The sequence below is a fragment of the Pinus tabuliformis genome, chromosome J, assembly GCF_031772625.1.
Source record: "Pinus tabuliformis cultivar Carrire ecotype Pingquan chromosome J, CPIR1, whole genome shotgun sequence".
Lineage (NCBI taxonomy): Eukaryota > Viridiplantae > Streptophyta > Pinopsida > Pinales > Pinaceae > Pinus > Pinus tabuliformis.
The window spans coordinates 16782985-16798822 of record NC_142295.1 but is presented as its reverse complement, the minus strand read 5'-3'; the positions used below and the strand labels follow the sequence as shown (position 1 = coordinate 16798822).

General features: G+C 41.2%; 1 protein-coding gene across 1 annotated transcript; it reads left to right on the top strand.

Annotated features, from left to right (window-relative positions):
- Window positions 1–215: 215 nt before the first annotated feature.
- On the top strand, window positions 216–8705 carry LOC149225192 (large ribosomal subunit protein eL24-like). Its single transcript, XM_089376986.1, has 5 exons — window positions 216–360; window positions 498–573; window positions 7810–7911; window positions 7995–8143; window positions 8320–8705. Exons 1-5 carry the CDS (start codon window positions 350–352, stop codon window positions 8474–8476), a joined length of 495 nt encoding a protein of 164 aa, XP_089233112.1. The 5' UTR covers window positions 216–349; the 3' UTR covers window positions 8477–8705.
- Window positions 8706–15838: the final 7133 nt, after the last annotated feature.

Here is a 15838-nt window from a genome sequence, read left to right as displayed (position 1 = left end):
TCCCCTAATTTTATTTCTCCATGTTGTAATTTGTTTTTTGTTACTTTATATATCTCATTAGTTTTACAACCATATAAGGATCCACTTCGGATCACTAAAGCTCCTTATGGCCACGAACATTTAGAAATCCCCTCCTTCCAGCGTCCTAATGTGACCCTGGCCTAAGTGGGAACGCTACACACTACCACCGTCGGATCTTGTAGCCCCAACGGACGGTCAGGTCTTCTGGGGCCTTGTGGAAACCCTAGACTTACTTTATCATCTCCCTTCTTAAGGTTTTAGTTCTTTGTCGTGAAGGCTTTTGCATTCCGGGGCAGAGGGGCGAAGTTGTAGGAGCTGTTCGGACGCCATGGTGTTAAAGTAACTTGCATGCATTGTCTACACAATGCTCTAAACTGTCCTGTTATGGAGATTTTCTGATTTATGTGATTTTCTTCGAAACTTTCAACTTTCATCTCATACTATTTCTTTCTTCTGTCTCTCTCCAATATTTGCAGGACAGAAATTTGCCGGTTCAGCGGTGCAAAGATCTACCCTGGCAGGGGTATCAGGTTCATCCGATCGGATTCCCAGGTTGGTAGATATTTCTGAAACTTCGCATGCCATCCTATTGTGAGTAAATCATTCAAGAAAATATTACATGCTTTTTTTTTTGGGAGAAAAAAACGAACTTCTTTTTATTAAAAAAAAGTTACATATACATGCTGCAGCTTCCATTTAGCTGTAATACATCGTATAATTCTGCTAGAGAGCTATTCAGAGCTTGAGCAGAGCCTCCTCAAAAGAGGAAAAACAGCTCCCAGCAATGGCAAAAAGAGACCAACAGTTCCTTATGTTTGATAACAAAAACAGTGCCTGGCATCTTTTCCCGGGCTTCCTTTATCAAGGAAAACAGCCCATGACGAAAAAGATTGAACAAGAAAACAAAACAGACTTTATACAGATTTCCAGATAACAAAAACTTTTCAGCTATGTTAAAAAAAACTATAAAAACAGTATAACCAGTTCAGCTGTATGCCATGATTATGCAATCTGATTACAGGGAGGCTGATCCGAAACATGGACTTCTCCATTGTTTTCCTCCTTTATTCTCCAGCTGCCCAGAACTTGTTGAAGACCTTCTTTAGAAAGCTTGTCTGCATAGTCATTTCGTTCCCTGTAGATATGATGAATGGAAAAAACATTAAAAGATAATTTTAAATGTTGTATTTCTTCTAATAAAGGAACCAAGATATAATTTTGACAGCTGCTTTGACCATTTATCCATTTAATAACATTTAATGAGTCCCCAAAAATCTGAACTGTGAAGATGTTTCTGTGTATCAGCCAACATAGCAGAAGCTTAAGAGCGGATAATTCTGCAAAATTATTGGAGCCACTCCCCAATCCTATGGAAGCTTTTAGGGAGTGGCTTCCATTTATGTGAATGATTAGACCTGCTCCCGCTTTGTTGTTTTGTGAGGCTCCGTCAAAGTATGCCCATGGCACTCCATCCTTAATCTGTTCTTCTTCAACCTGCCTGGGCATCCTTTCTTCCTCTGAATCCGGGATATTTAAATAAATTGATGAAACCTGCACGGCCATTGATTCAACAGTGGTTTCCTTGTTCTGAAAAATGCATCTGTTCCTTGCAATCCAAATGCCCCAGCATACAATAGGAGGAAAATTTCTTAATTTTCGTACGGAGTTTTGGTGCCACCATTTGTGCCATGCTTCAATGGTACTGTCCCCTTCCCAGCTTATTGGCATAAGGATAAGCTTTTCCACCTCCAACCATACTTTCTTGGCTACAGGACAACCAATAAACAAGTGCGCTATAGATTCTGAGTCATTTTTGCACATTGGGCATCTTCCCGGTCCTTGTTTGAATCTGGATTGCAGAATGTCCCATGTAGGGACTTTCCCTTTCAAAATACACCAGAATAACAGTTTTGCTTTGGCAGGGCATTTCAACTTCCATATCGATTTTGCCCACCATACTGGATCTCCCCATCCTTTTTTTCCCATGAGGAATTTATATCCAAATTTAGGGGAATAGCTTCCAGACTCAGCATGAGCCCATACCAGCTGATCTGGTTTGTCCTTAAACCTTACATTTGATCTAGACAGTTCTTGAATGTAATTCTTCCAATCGTTCCACCAATGGGGATGAAGCTCCAATTCCTCCCCTGACTTCCAAGCCTGTCCCCATATGGTTGAATGACCTATCTTCTCCACCTGGTTGAGGTACAAGATTCCTTTGGATTCAAGGTGTCTAATCAGGCCAGGGGGGATAGCATAGTTCTCGTTACAGCCCACCCAGGGGTCCCTTCTGATTTGAATGTTTTCCCCATTCCCAACCTGCCATGACAAACCTTGTTCAATAACTTTGAAAGCGTCGATAGTCGCCTTCCAGATTATCGACACACTTCCTCCTTTCTTCTCTGGATTCCTGATCCAGTCCTCCAGAGGAGTGGGGTCAATGTACTTCCGCTTCACCACTTTTGTCCAGAGGTTTTCCATTTTGATGATTCTCCACCCTGATTTTGCTGCCAGAGAGGATCCAAAAGCAGTGATATCTTTTATTCCCCACCCTCCCCATTCTTTTGGTCTTGCCACTTTTTCCCAGGCAATCCAGGGAAGCACTGACTCTTCCTTAGATCCCGCCCATAGAAATCTGCTGCAGATTCTTCTTATCTTCTCCAGAATGCCCTTGGGCACCTAGGTCAGCGCAACCCAGTAAACCAGAATTGCTTGGAGGACTGATTTAATTAAAGTTAACCTTCCTGCTCTGGAGAGCCACTTAAAGCTCCAATGAGAAATCCTGGCTTCAATCTTCGCTACCAACCAATTCCAGTCCTGCTTCCTATAGTTGTCCGGTTTCAGCCAGAACCCCATGTATTTGAAAGGGTCCCCAAACTTAAGGACCTCTAAAGGGAGGACAAAAGTAATTTGACTTATCTCCTGTCTATTAAAACCTTCCAGCATGAGCTGCGATTTCCTATAATTAACTTGCATCCCTGTTGCTTTCATGAACAACTCCAATATCTTCTTTATCTCTTTCATTTCTGACAGGCTTCCATTACTGAAGAGTAGTATATCGTCTACAAACAGAAGATGCGAAATGAATAGATTGACAGCCACCTCCAGACCTTTTATTGTTCCTTCCCTTTTGGCTTTTAGAAGTAGCTGGCTCAACCCTTCTGCAACCAATAGGAAGAGCAATGGAGACAAGGGGCAACCTTGTCTTAACCCTCTTTGCCCTTTGAAGAACGGAGAGGTTGCCCCATTAATAAGCACCGCAAAGCTGACACTGGTGATACATCCCATAATCCAATTGATAAAATCAATTTTGAATCCCAGATGGGTTAGCAGCATTCGGAGGTAGATCCAACTGATTCTGTCGTATGCTTTTGACAGGTCGATTTTCGCCACTGCCCCTTTCTTTTTCATCAGTTTCACGCTATGAATTGTCTCCTGAGCCACTCCTATAGCTTCATGAATTTGGCGCCCATCCAGAAAACCAAACTGTTCGCTTGAGATGCATCTGGACAAAATTGGTTTTAAGCGAACAACTATCGTCTTAGCTATAATTTTATAAACGCTGTTGCAGAGTGAGATGGGTCTGAAGTCTTCAAATGACTTAGGTTCTTCTTTCTTGGGAATAAGGGCTATAAAAGTTGAGTTATAAGAGGCGCATATATCATACCTTTCCTTCTGGACTCCTCGACCACCTCCGTTAGTTCTGAGCCAATCTAATCGAAGAACTGTTGAAAAAATTCTATGGGCCACCCATCAGGCCCAGGGCTTTTATCTTTGGCCATAGATTTTATAACGTTCTCCACTTCTTCAAGTGAGACTTCCCCCTGTAAGCCCTCTGCTTCTTCCTCCTCCACATATCGAGGGAAGAATTGGGTTGTTTTGATGACCTCTGCTAATGTTGCCTCTCTCTGTTCAGAAAAAAGACTCTGAAAGTGGTTCCTCCCCATGCTAGAGAGAGCTTGAAAAGTATTTGCCTCTCTGCCTTCTTCGTCTTTTAGCTTCCAGATTTTGTGTTTTCGTCTCCAGCCATCAGCCAGATCGCCATGCTTTTCAACCTCCACTCTTCTTCTTTGTCCAAAAGAATTTGGCCTCTCTGTTTTGCCAGCAACAGTATCCTGTTCTTTGATTCCTGAGAGTCATAACCATTTGAGTCAGGGTTTTCCAACTCCCCAAGCTCCAGATTGATGCTGTTTAAGACTTCGTTTTGCTTCTGCTTCCTCTCCTTAGCCCAAACCAGAGTGGCCTTCTTCATCCTTTTCAGATTTTCCGTGAAGAGGAAGCTCTTATCTTCCAAGGCATCCCTGCCTGGGTGTTGCCATGTTTCATTAAAGAGCTGTCTGAAAGACTCCTCCTGCATCCATGCTGCATTAAATTTAAAGGGTGCAGCCGGTTTGAGGGGGGGTTTGGAAAGCTCAAGCAGAATTGGGAAATGATCCGAGTTCCCCCCCTCTCCTATCCACTGTCGGAACATCGGTATTCTGGAAACTAGATTTTCGCTTAACAGAAACCTGTCCAGTCTTTTTGCGATTCGAGCTTCCCCAGTTCTACGATTTCTCCAAGTAGGTTTTAATTTTAATAGATTTGCATCAATCAGATTATGCGCAGCAAGGGCATTTAGAAAGAAATCCGATAAGTGGTCTTCTCTGGCAGAGGGACCCCACGTTTCTGCACTCCCAATGGAGAAGTTCAGGTCTCCTCCTATCACCAGATTTTGATTTCTCATCATAGATTTAGCCAGGAGGTTGTTCCAAAACGATACCCTCTCCTGGCAAGGCCCATATATGTTTAGGATAGACAGGGGGTTCTCAAATTCAGGGCTCAAGGCTTCCATTCCTAGACCGTGATTCATCCCCCACGAATTAATGAGTTTCATTCTTCCTTCCCTGAAACCTAAAGCCAAGCCTCCTGAGTGGCCATTTGAGTCCAATGCTTGGAACTGCCACCCCGGGAAGATGGAACATAAAGAGGACACCACTTCTGAACTCATGCCTAAAGTCTCCTGCAGCATGAGTATATCAGGGTTATAGCGCTTTACCAACTCCTTCAAAGCCAGTTTTTTGGGTTTACTGGCTAAACCCCTACAATTCCACGAAAGGCAAATCATTTTGACACCTCCCCACAGGGTTTCGCCGCTCTAAGCACCCCAGGAATTGATAGTTGTTTACCATCCTCCACATCAAATTTTGCTTTCACTTGAGCCTTGGACAAAAAAGACTTTCGCCCCCTTGACTTCTTCCTAGAGGTCTGAGGAACATCCATGCTTATGCCTCCGATTGGGTCTCCGGACGCCGGTCTTTTGTCAAGGGAGCGCAAGTTATAATGACATTCAGGCTTAGAAACAGGAATTTTAGTTTCACCGATATCATTTACAGACCCTTCACAGTTCAGATTGATTTTGGGGATATATGCAATGATGGATTCAACCCGCACTTGTTCTATAGATGCATGACTATGCAGATTTGAATTTAAGCATGTTTCATTTACTTTCTTTGGTGGATGCATAGAAGGAAAAAAGTCCAGATGCGTACCCATCGAACCTTCAGGGGAGCCTTCTTGAACTTCTCTTGTAGCTTTCGGATCTCCTTTGCTTGAAACAGTAGGAGCTCCTTCTCCATCTTCCTGGCGCATGGCCTGATGTGCCTCTACCGGAGCCCTCTTTTCCTCGATTCTTTCTACCTCCATGGCATCCTCCACTTGAGCCACCTCGGGTCTGGGTATTATTTCTTCTCCTACTGATCTGACCTCTGCTTCATCTTTTTTCTGCTTTCTTTTGCGACGGAAACCCAAAGGACAGTCCCTTGCCAGGTGTCCATACTCGTGGCACCTATGACACCTGAAAGGCAGGTGTTCGTAGTCCAAAGGCTGATCGAAGACGAGCTCTTTAGAGTGAATTTTTATATAATCCGGAAGTCCTTTTCCAGGGTTAAGATTTATCAGAATCTGGGCCATGGATTTGTTCCTTGTTTCAATGGAGGACATATCAGCTTCCAGGTAGGAGCCAAGCGTGTTTCCAATAGACCTGAAAACTGACTCAACCCATAAAAATGGCGGTAACCTAGGAGCGCGTACCCAAACCGGAAATGAGTCTACCTTCTCTCGCTGCGCGTCAAACAGCGGTGTCCATCGCCTGAAGAGAACCGGCCGATTCCCAAAGGCCCAATTTTTCGCCAACACCCATTCCGCCATATCCTTCTTATCGAACTGAATCATGAACCATCCTTTTACTAGAACCGAGGCTTTGAAAGAATTTCCTAAGGCCGCCTGCCATTGCTGTTCTGCCCATTTTTGGATGAATTGGGCCGAAAAATTCTTCCCTCTAGCTCGTCCGACCAAATGTGCTCTCCGCCACTTCCATAGCTTCCTCAATTTGGACATCCACTCCCAAGACAAGGTTTGCTTCTTTTCCTTTTTTAATTAGTTTCTGTTTCTTCCGCTTTTCTCCAGCCTGCCTATCGCCAGGAGCCTCTTCCCTTCCTTTACCATCAGCCCCCCCATCTGCCTCTTCTGTTTGCTGCGAGAAGTCCTTCTTGCCTGCAAACTCAGTTCCTGAGGGGGTCTCAGCCTCAATAGCTCCCGCAACACTCCTGAGCCCTGCTCCTTCGACCACTCCTTCTTCAACACCCTCCCCTACTAACTGCCTTTCTGCTTTGCTTCCCGGATCCTCCTTCCTGTAACCCTTCTCCGCTATACTTCCCTCTTTTTTTGTCCCCGGAGATGTTCTAGGGTTTGCCCCAATCTTCGCTATAGATGTTCTGGATATGGCCGGCGGCCTGCCTTCTAAATCCGGCCCTAGATCTGTTTTAAGCCCTTCCACCGAGCTATGCCAGTACCAATTTTTTGAGCTCTTGCCGAAAACCACATCTTCCAGACCTCCAGAATGAGACTGAGCATGAGAGAGGGCTCTTGAATTACTTACTTGAGCTACGCTGAGACCTTCGGCCTGAGAGAGGCCCTCCTTCTGTGCTCTCGAGTCCTGGATGTTGACATGGGTATGAGCCTCCTGGTTTCCCTGCGCTACCAGTTCCAACCTTCCTTCCAAAATTCACCCGAGATTCTATTGTCCCATGGCTCGTTCAGGCCTGTGCTCTCCTTCAGAGTCCCGCGAAAACCACCTGGTCCAAAGAACTGTTCAATGTTTTCTGCCGTTAAGTCCTTCCCCCAAACCGACAGTATATCTTCCGGTTCAGGGTCAAGATCGACTGCCTCCCAAGGGTTTACCATTGTTAATTCACCTGCTTAACTGCTTAATCCGCCAGCACAGTCCGTTCCGGTTCCCAGAAACAGGGTAATTCCTTGGATTAAGCGGAGAGTGCGACAGCTATGTCGCCCGGATGACATACCTTAGGCGGTTTCCTATTGCCCGGATCGCTGTTTCTCCATCTGCTGCCGCGGTTCAAAATGCTAGCCGTCCACTGGTCATCCCGAACCCTCCGATTCCTGCCAGGTGTTGTCGCCAGCCGCGCCTTCCTTATGCCCTTGCCGCATACAACCTCCAGAAAATATTACATGCTTACATTAAGTAGATTGAGGATATTCTGCAAACTCTACATGGTGGATTAGGTATGGTCAGCAAACTCTGTTAGTATTCACATTGTTTTATGCATACAATACTGTAGATAAACTATCTAGAGAATGCCAGAATTAAGTCCCACAAGCTGGGGATGTGTATTATCTATGTTAAACCTATATGGTTCTTTATCTATGAAAGACTGTCTTCCTATGCTTTATCCTCAAATCCGGTGAAACATGTAATAGTTGCATTGCTTAACTTTTTCTGAAAATTTGCAGGTATTCTTGTTTGCCAATTCCAAATGTAAGAGGTATTTCCATAATCGTCTGAAGCCATCCAAGCTTACCTGGACTGCAATGTACCGCAAACAACACAAGAAGGTGAACTGGTCAATTTTATGGCAGCATGTTGCAAATTATGTGTAGTGGATTATTCACTCACCCCTTGTTATGCCCATCACCAGGACATTCATGCTGAGCAAGTGAAGAAGAGGAGACGCACAACAAACAAGCCTTATTCTAGGTCTATTGTCGGTGCTTCTTTGGAAGTTATCCAGAAAAAGAGAACCGAGAAGACGGAAGTTAGAGCTGCTGCTCGTGAAGCTGCTCTAAAGTATGATAAAAACATTGTTTCCTGTGACAATTATATCGATGCCTTCTACTTGAAATTGCATTGCTGAACATTGAACAATAGCTGAATTTTATTGTGTTCATAAACATCTGAATGCTTGTGTTTTCTTACTTGGTAAGCTCCAATTCCTGATATAGTTTTTCACTATTAAATACCAGGGAAATCAAAGAAAGGATAAAGAAGACTAAAGATGAGAAGAAAGCCAAAAAGGCTGAGACTGTTGCAAAGGGCCAGAAAGCACAAACAAAGGGTAACATACCAAAGGGTAACATTCCCAAAGGTCCCAAACTTGTGGGTGCAGGTGGGAAACGATGAAGAGGCAGATCTGGTTTCTAGTTTTAGAAATGGGAGTTGTTATGGCCACAAAGGTTTTGACATTTGTTATAGGAATGATGTTTTTAATGACGTTGAGGAGTTTATTGGAGAACCCTATTCTTAAGATTTTTTCTGAGAACCATTTACTTTGTAAAATGCTATTTTTGACCGAATGTTCTATATTAAATTTGAATTTTTGAAGCGGTATTATATAAGTCTCATTGATTTCTATGTTTTTGTTCTCCATTGATTCATATAATAAGTGAAATTTAGCTCTTAAAATATAGTTTGCTTTTCCTTCAAAAAAATATGCCTTTCATGATTCACCTCTAGAGCAAGAATCACTTCTGAATTAGGACTATTGAAATGATATTCTGTGTCCTGTTATAATGTGGTTCGGAGATCCTGGTTATTTTACCTTTCGAACTGAGAGGCAGTTATTAAACGTTGCTTTAAAAATGGAGAGCAGCTACTATCTACATTTTATTGTTTCTAGATGTAATTGACGAAAAACATTACTGCAAACCTTGCAAATGTTTCCCATGGAGCTGATCAGACAGATGTATTGTGTTAAAGCCTGGCTGTCAATTTGGCAAATGGCACTTCCAGTCTGATATAGACTTAGAACAAGTGGTGTTCGTCAAAATTTTGAATCCCGATCTCTATGGCCCTTGTGCTTTCCCAACTTCTCCTTGCATGTCCAGTGTTAGAAATTTGCAACTCCATGAGTGAGCACAATTACTCCCTGGTAGTAACATTCAGGATTCTGCCTTTGCCACCCTCAATTGCATGGTTATCACTGATCAGTCTGCTGGTAGGTATCCTGTTAGTATAAGAGTGAAATATTTGTTTCTATGAGCAGAAGCTCATCTAATACTTGATCACGACAATGAAAACTTCTCATGAAACTTGCAGTTTTGGCATCTGTTCACTGGTGAGGTTGTCTGTTAAACTGCCCCCAGGGTCGGTGGGATAGATACCCCTCAAACATGCCATCTTTTTTTTTTACGGGTGGTTCACGGGGTGGCTGCTACATCCCACAGAAAATCTGGGCAGATCAACCCCGAAGGGAATCTTTTAAAGCCCGTTGAGGAGAATTGACCCTGTGACCTCCCGATCGTCGAGGTACTTAACAACAGCGATTCGACCAGTTGAGCTAACCCTTGGGGCTTCTCAAACATGCCATCTTAGTCAAAGGTTGTCTGGTCTTTGTTGGGAAGGACCTGCAGGGTATGCCTTTGCAAGACTTGATACTTGTGGTGAGACAATTAAGAAATTCCAATATTCCCTGGTAGCAATATTCAGGTTTTCTTATTCCTATTGCACACTCTCAGGGCATTTATATTTTGTAGGGCATTTCTGGGTACTTGGAATGCCTTTGGACTTAGTCATTCAAGGACCGGACTTGACCCTATGGACCTAGTGAAGGGCCAGTTCAAGATCGGTGATTTCTGACTCTGTTCTGGATGTACCTTGGACTTTGTCCTATGTACCTAGTAAAGGGCCAGTTCAACATCGGTGATTTCAGAGACTATTATGTATATCTTTGAACTCATTCATCAGAGAACTGCCCTTGAAACCAAGGGAAATTTAGTGGTGATTTCTCATTTTTCTCAAATGATTGAAAACATATTCTTTTAATGTCGTTAATTTTTTTAGCTATGTGACTGCAGTGCATAATTTTTAAGGACTGGCACAAACCCATGGAAATTACAAGAGTCCCACATAGCAGACTCTGAGGGAACCAAATAAATAGATATCCTTGAGGGCATGGAATGCAAGAGTTTCTGTCTGAGGCTATTCTGTAATGTTCATCACACGATGACTATACTGAGTCCAATGAACAATATTTTATGTTTCTGTCATTGTTGGCAATGAGCATGAGTGGGACTCTGCTGACTTCTGAATTATGTCCCAGAGACCATCTACACATATTTAGCTGCTTAATGCTTTGCTTTGCCAAAATGATATATGCTTTTCAGGCCCCATCCTCCCCATTTTTTGGCTTTGCAAGACTTGGCGTATTACCAGAGGTATGGCTTCTTTCACACTATTCTATAACCACAGAAATTTGAAGTTTGTTCTCCTGATTTTCCAGAATACCTTTGGGATTATAGTCTAATGTATGCCAGGTGACGGGGATTGTCTCCAAGGTTGATTTATTGAGAGTCAATCTTCCACCTCTAGATAACTATCTGTTGCACCAAAGGTTTATCCTTTTCTCCATCTTTGATAACAACCATTTGCAATCATTCATTCCATAGTCATTAGGTTTTGTATATAAACCCAAATATTTAAATTCTTCTTGAAGGTCTGTACAAAATGTAAAGGAAGAGCTGTAGGATATTCCTGATTTGATCCATTTCTAGTATTTGCAGAATTTTTGCATGTTGACTGTCATGCTTGTAGCTAGGAAATATAGGTCTTATATTTCCTTCAGCTTAATTGTATCTCTCGTAGTCCCATCACCTAAAAGCTAAACTATTGGCTTATATGGGCTTGACCCAGGTTCGAAAGAATTATCTAGCCAAGCAAATCCCGCAGCTACCGGCCCTTTCGGCAACCGCGTGCGGAGCGCGGACTGAGGTCTCACTCGAGGTAGCAGGGGAGGGTGCTGGAACTAGGTTTCCGCACCCTTGGGATGTCTAGATGTGGTCTGGAGGTTTCGCGCACTGTTTCGCAGCTTCGCGCTGCTCTGCTCTGCTTCGCGCAGATCCGAACCCAAGATTCTCCTTACTACTTATTAGTGCGCTGTTTATGTATTTAATCTACTTATTATGATCTTTAAGCAAACATTTATCAGAGTTAACCAGTTCGCGTATTTAGAATAGACATAGATTCATATATTCATAACAGAAACATATGCGCATAAACAGTTACGGTAACCATACAAAAAGTCAGATCTGCGATAGTTCAGATTTAAACAGAATTTCAGAAAACACTTATATTTATTCACTTCCTTCCCCAATACATCCAGATCCGTCTTGCACACTCAGCTACAGGGGTCCGCGCACACAGTTGTGGACTTTTCCAGATCTCTGCGCACACAGCTGCAGAGCCTCTATCCACTATCCAAACCCTCGACTCGGACTTACAGATGCTTTTCTGACTTTCCTTCTCAGAAACCCATTACACCTTAGATCCAAGATTACATCCAAAATGCTCTATTTATACCTTCCTATGGTCCGCTGACCGACTTACTTTCCTATTAATTTATGTTATTTTTCGGGCGGACAACCCTTTGACTCGACCTTTTACACTTCGCGCTCCGCATATTTCGGAGTTTTACAATATTTTTATCCTAATTTCTAGGCTTACAGACCCAAAACTGTTACGCAGGACCTCCGCTACCCAACATAAACGTCATCAACAAAGTAAACGAGTCAGGTTTAGGGCTCTTCCAATTTGTATACTTGTCAAGTTTATAGTTCTTTTTGACTCTATTATATCTCTGTTGAGACCACCTGATCAGAGGAGCCACTGAACATACCCACCCAAGGCCTCTTGTATGCATGAAAAAAGAATAGGCTAAGCCATTAATTAGATTTGCAAAAGATATCGAGGAAAGGCAATTCATTATCTATGTAACCTTAAATAAATCCAGTTCGCTCTGCCTCATGCCTTGGAAAAACCCAACCTCACTACCATTCCTTGTAATTTCTTGGTTTGATGTTATACATTCCTTCTTGGGCTGCTCGTATACCATCATAGATCTGTTTTCCGGGAAGGCTGCCAAATTGTTCTGATGACATAGAACTAGCTTACTGGTTTTTGGTCCGCTGTGCAATAATTTTTGAAATGATTTTGTAGATGCAATTGCATAATGATATGGTCTGAAATTATCAAAAGTTTTGTACCTGTCTAATTTTTGGGATTAAAGCCTGAAATGTTGAATTAAAAGCTCCGAAAGTCCTGCCTGTGTATTTAAAATTATCAGCAACTCTTAGTTGGTCTTTTTGAAGAAAGTCATGGAACCCCTGGAAGAATTCCATTGTCCAACAAAGTGGCCGAGGGTTATTATCCTTTTGGAAAGTAATTCTTCCGAGCCACTGGACATACCTACTGAAGGCCTCTTGTAGGCATGAAAAAAGAACAGGCTGAGCCATTAATTAGAATTGCAACAGACATTGAAGAAAGACAATTCATTATCTAGTTAACCAATTGCACACTGAACCCTCTATAGATGAGTAGCCTAAAATAAAGCCAGTTCGCTCTGCCATATGCCTTGGAAAGACCCAACCCCACTACCATTGCTTGTAATTTCTTGCTTTGATGTTATACATTCCTTATTCGGCTGCTCCCATTCCAACGTGGATCTGTTTTCAGGGAAGGATGCCAAATTGTTCTGATGACGTGGAATCAGCTTTTAGTGTTTTTGACCCAACATGCAATAATTTTTGCAATGATTTTGTAGATGCAATTGCATAATGATACCCGGGTTTGAAATCATCAAAAGTTTCATAGTATAATTTTTGGAATTAAAGTCTGGAAAGTTGAATTGAAACCTCCCAAAGTTCTGCCGGTGTATTTTAAATTATCAAAGTTCTGCCTGTGTATGTTAAATTATCAGCAACTCTTATTTGGCATTTTTGAAGGAAGTTATAGAGCCTTTGGAAGAATTCTATTGTCCAGCTAAGTGGCCAAGGTTTCTTGTCCTTTTGGAAACAATGCAGAATTGTTCGTAATTCATTTGATATTGGATCCATCAGCGCCTCATTACCCACCTCCCCTACTATAAACTGGGTCTACCTCTCTGGTATTCATTCTATCATCCTCTATAAATTTCCTCAAAATGTACCTTACCTAAATCTGCAATACCTTGGAATGAGATAGCTATTGATGCTCTCTTCTTGCCATTTCCCATATGATGTTGATATTCAGCCCATGGTTAGCAAAAATTATGAAAAAAATGCGTTCTTGTCTCTTTGTGCGAAAATATATTAAAGAGTCAACCTTCTTCGTTATCTAACATGATTTTTCTCCTTCTGTTCTAAAGATTTTAGTTTAGCTTTGGTTTCTTCATCTATGCAGCTTGCACAATCCTCTTTGTAAATATCTGCTACACTGGCCTTTATTTCTGTTAGGACATTGCAATCACCTTTTCTCTCCTCCATATTGATGTAATGGAGGGAAATGTGAGTATTCATTTCTCGCTTATTCATTCTATTTTATGATCCAAGCTTAAATTAGGATCTATGTTGCAAATGGATCATCTAAGTAAATTGATAACAATATGAGAGTGGAGAGTTGACAAAGGAACAAAGGTTCTTCAAATTTTGCACAAAGTGAAATGTAGTTTTGAGATAGAATTGGTTTCATTTTATGCGCAATTTAAAGGAAAACTTTTGTCACCATGTGCATGTCAAGAAAAGACTAAATCCTACATAGACAAAGTAAGAAAAACTTCATATTTATGTATTGAAAAGTGATCTCTGAATGTAACAAAGAGATCAGCTACAATAATATTGTAGGTAGTTGTTCATTATGTTATTGTGGAGCTTGTTTTAAGCTATATTGTAAAAACAGGTGCTTCATTCATTGCTTCTATTTTTCTACAAACATCATTACCATCAGAAATTGGCAGTCATAACAAAATCAACTTTTTTGCTCCTCGTCCTAGACCTATCCTCAAATTTGAATAATTAGGTCTAAGGGAACTTGTACTTGCATGTGATTGTGCATATTTTTCTTGGATGTTTGTGATGTTTTGTCTTGCTTTAAACTTTAAACACAATTGCAATTTGTCATTTAAACATCGTACACAGAGTAATAAGAAATTAAAAATCTTATCATTCAAAGCACGTAATAAAGAGAACTAAGATTTGTAGTCCATGTAAAATATACTTCATGAAAAGATTGTTCGAATGTCTTTTTGCGTCAGAAGTTTGTTTAGTAATCGAAATTGAATAACAAGTTTGAGTGATTGAATTATGGGTAGTTTTGCAAAACTGGAACTGAAATTGTGAAGAAGAAACCTTGGTGATTTTTACCCACTAAAATTCTCTTTTGACTTTGATGAAAATGACCTCCTTGTCCAATTTAACAGTCATTTTCGTTAAAGTCAAAAGCGAATTTTAAGTGGGTAACAATCAACCAAGGTTGACAAAAAGCAGTGAGTGCAAGTGAGCATTATATTGAAGAAATAAAAAATGGGTAAAAAGAAGCAAAGCGTCTGCAAAACACAAATTAAGAAAATAAAGAACTAAATGACTCCTTTCATGAATTGTATAATTGGGTTGGTGATCTTCAAAAATAATAGTTAAGAAAATAAAGAACAACATGACTCCTTCCATGAATTTGATAATGAATTGGATAATTGGGTTGTTGATCTTCAAAAACAATAGGATATTGCAGATAAATTTGTAGCACCTCAACAAAAATTAATAGAAAATGAGAATCAAATTGAGAACATAGTTGATGCAATATTTAATAAATGCCGTCATACAAAGGTTGATGTTACTTATGACACAAATGACCTAATGCAAATAGTTAATTTTACTTGTGACACAAATGGTTTAATGCAAATAATGGATGGTACTTGTGACACATGATTTAATGGTAACGGTCAAGACAAATATACGTCAAATGAGATGATTGATGATTCCTTAGCTGGGCATAAGAATGAATTGATTATAAACAATCAATGGATGAAGACAAATTTCAAATATTAGTCGTGAGAAGAAGGAAGGAATGATACAAGAAATGCTATTGAAAGTGATATTAAGTTTCTTTTTGGTATTTTCTCAAGAGGAGATTTCTTGGAGGGGAAGATGGAGTCGACACACTATGCTAGAGTTTTGTATCTTTTTGGTCTTTCTCTGGGGTCGCAATTGATTAGAAAACTGCCAAATGGGTCATGGGAAGGAGGGATTACACAATCCCTTGATTTTATTTGGAGATCGATCGATGTGTTGGTGCAGTTCTTTGCATCCCACTGGAAAGATAAGCAAAGGGTTCTTATGAATCAGCTATGTAGCTGATCACACGAGTTATGTGAGGGGTGGTTGGGTTTTTTCTAATTGGCGTCCCCTCAATCTTGAAGGCAAAGACAAATCAATGAAAAAAGAATCTAAAATCTTTGACAATGTATTTCCTCAAGGGTAGTGGGTACGGGATAACCTTTTGGGGTTGTCTCATCTTTTCATGTATGTCGCAGATCATGGCTCCCTTGCATGCACTTTTTTATGGGATTGGATTCTTATCACGACAAGACGACCTCCTAGAAGCACAAGGCTCGAGTCGTGACCTTTTTGCATGCGATGGTGGATATTAGGTCATTGAAGGTGGCTATCATGTTCCCTTTTTCCTTGTATTGAAGGATTGCAAAAGGAAAACCCTGATATGAAGGAGGGTTTTCATATC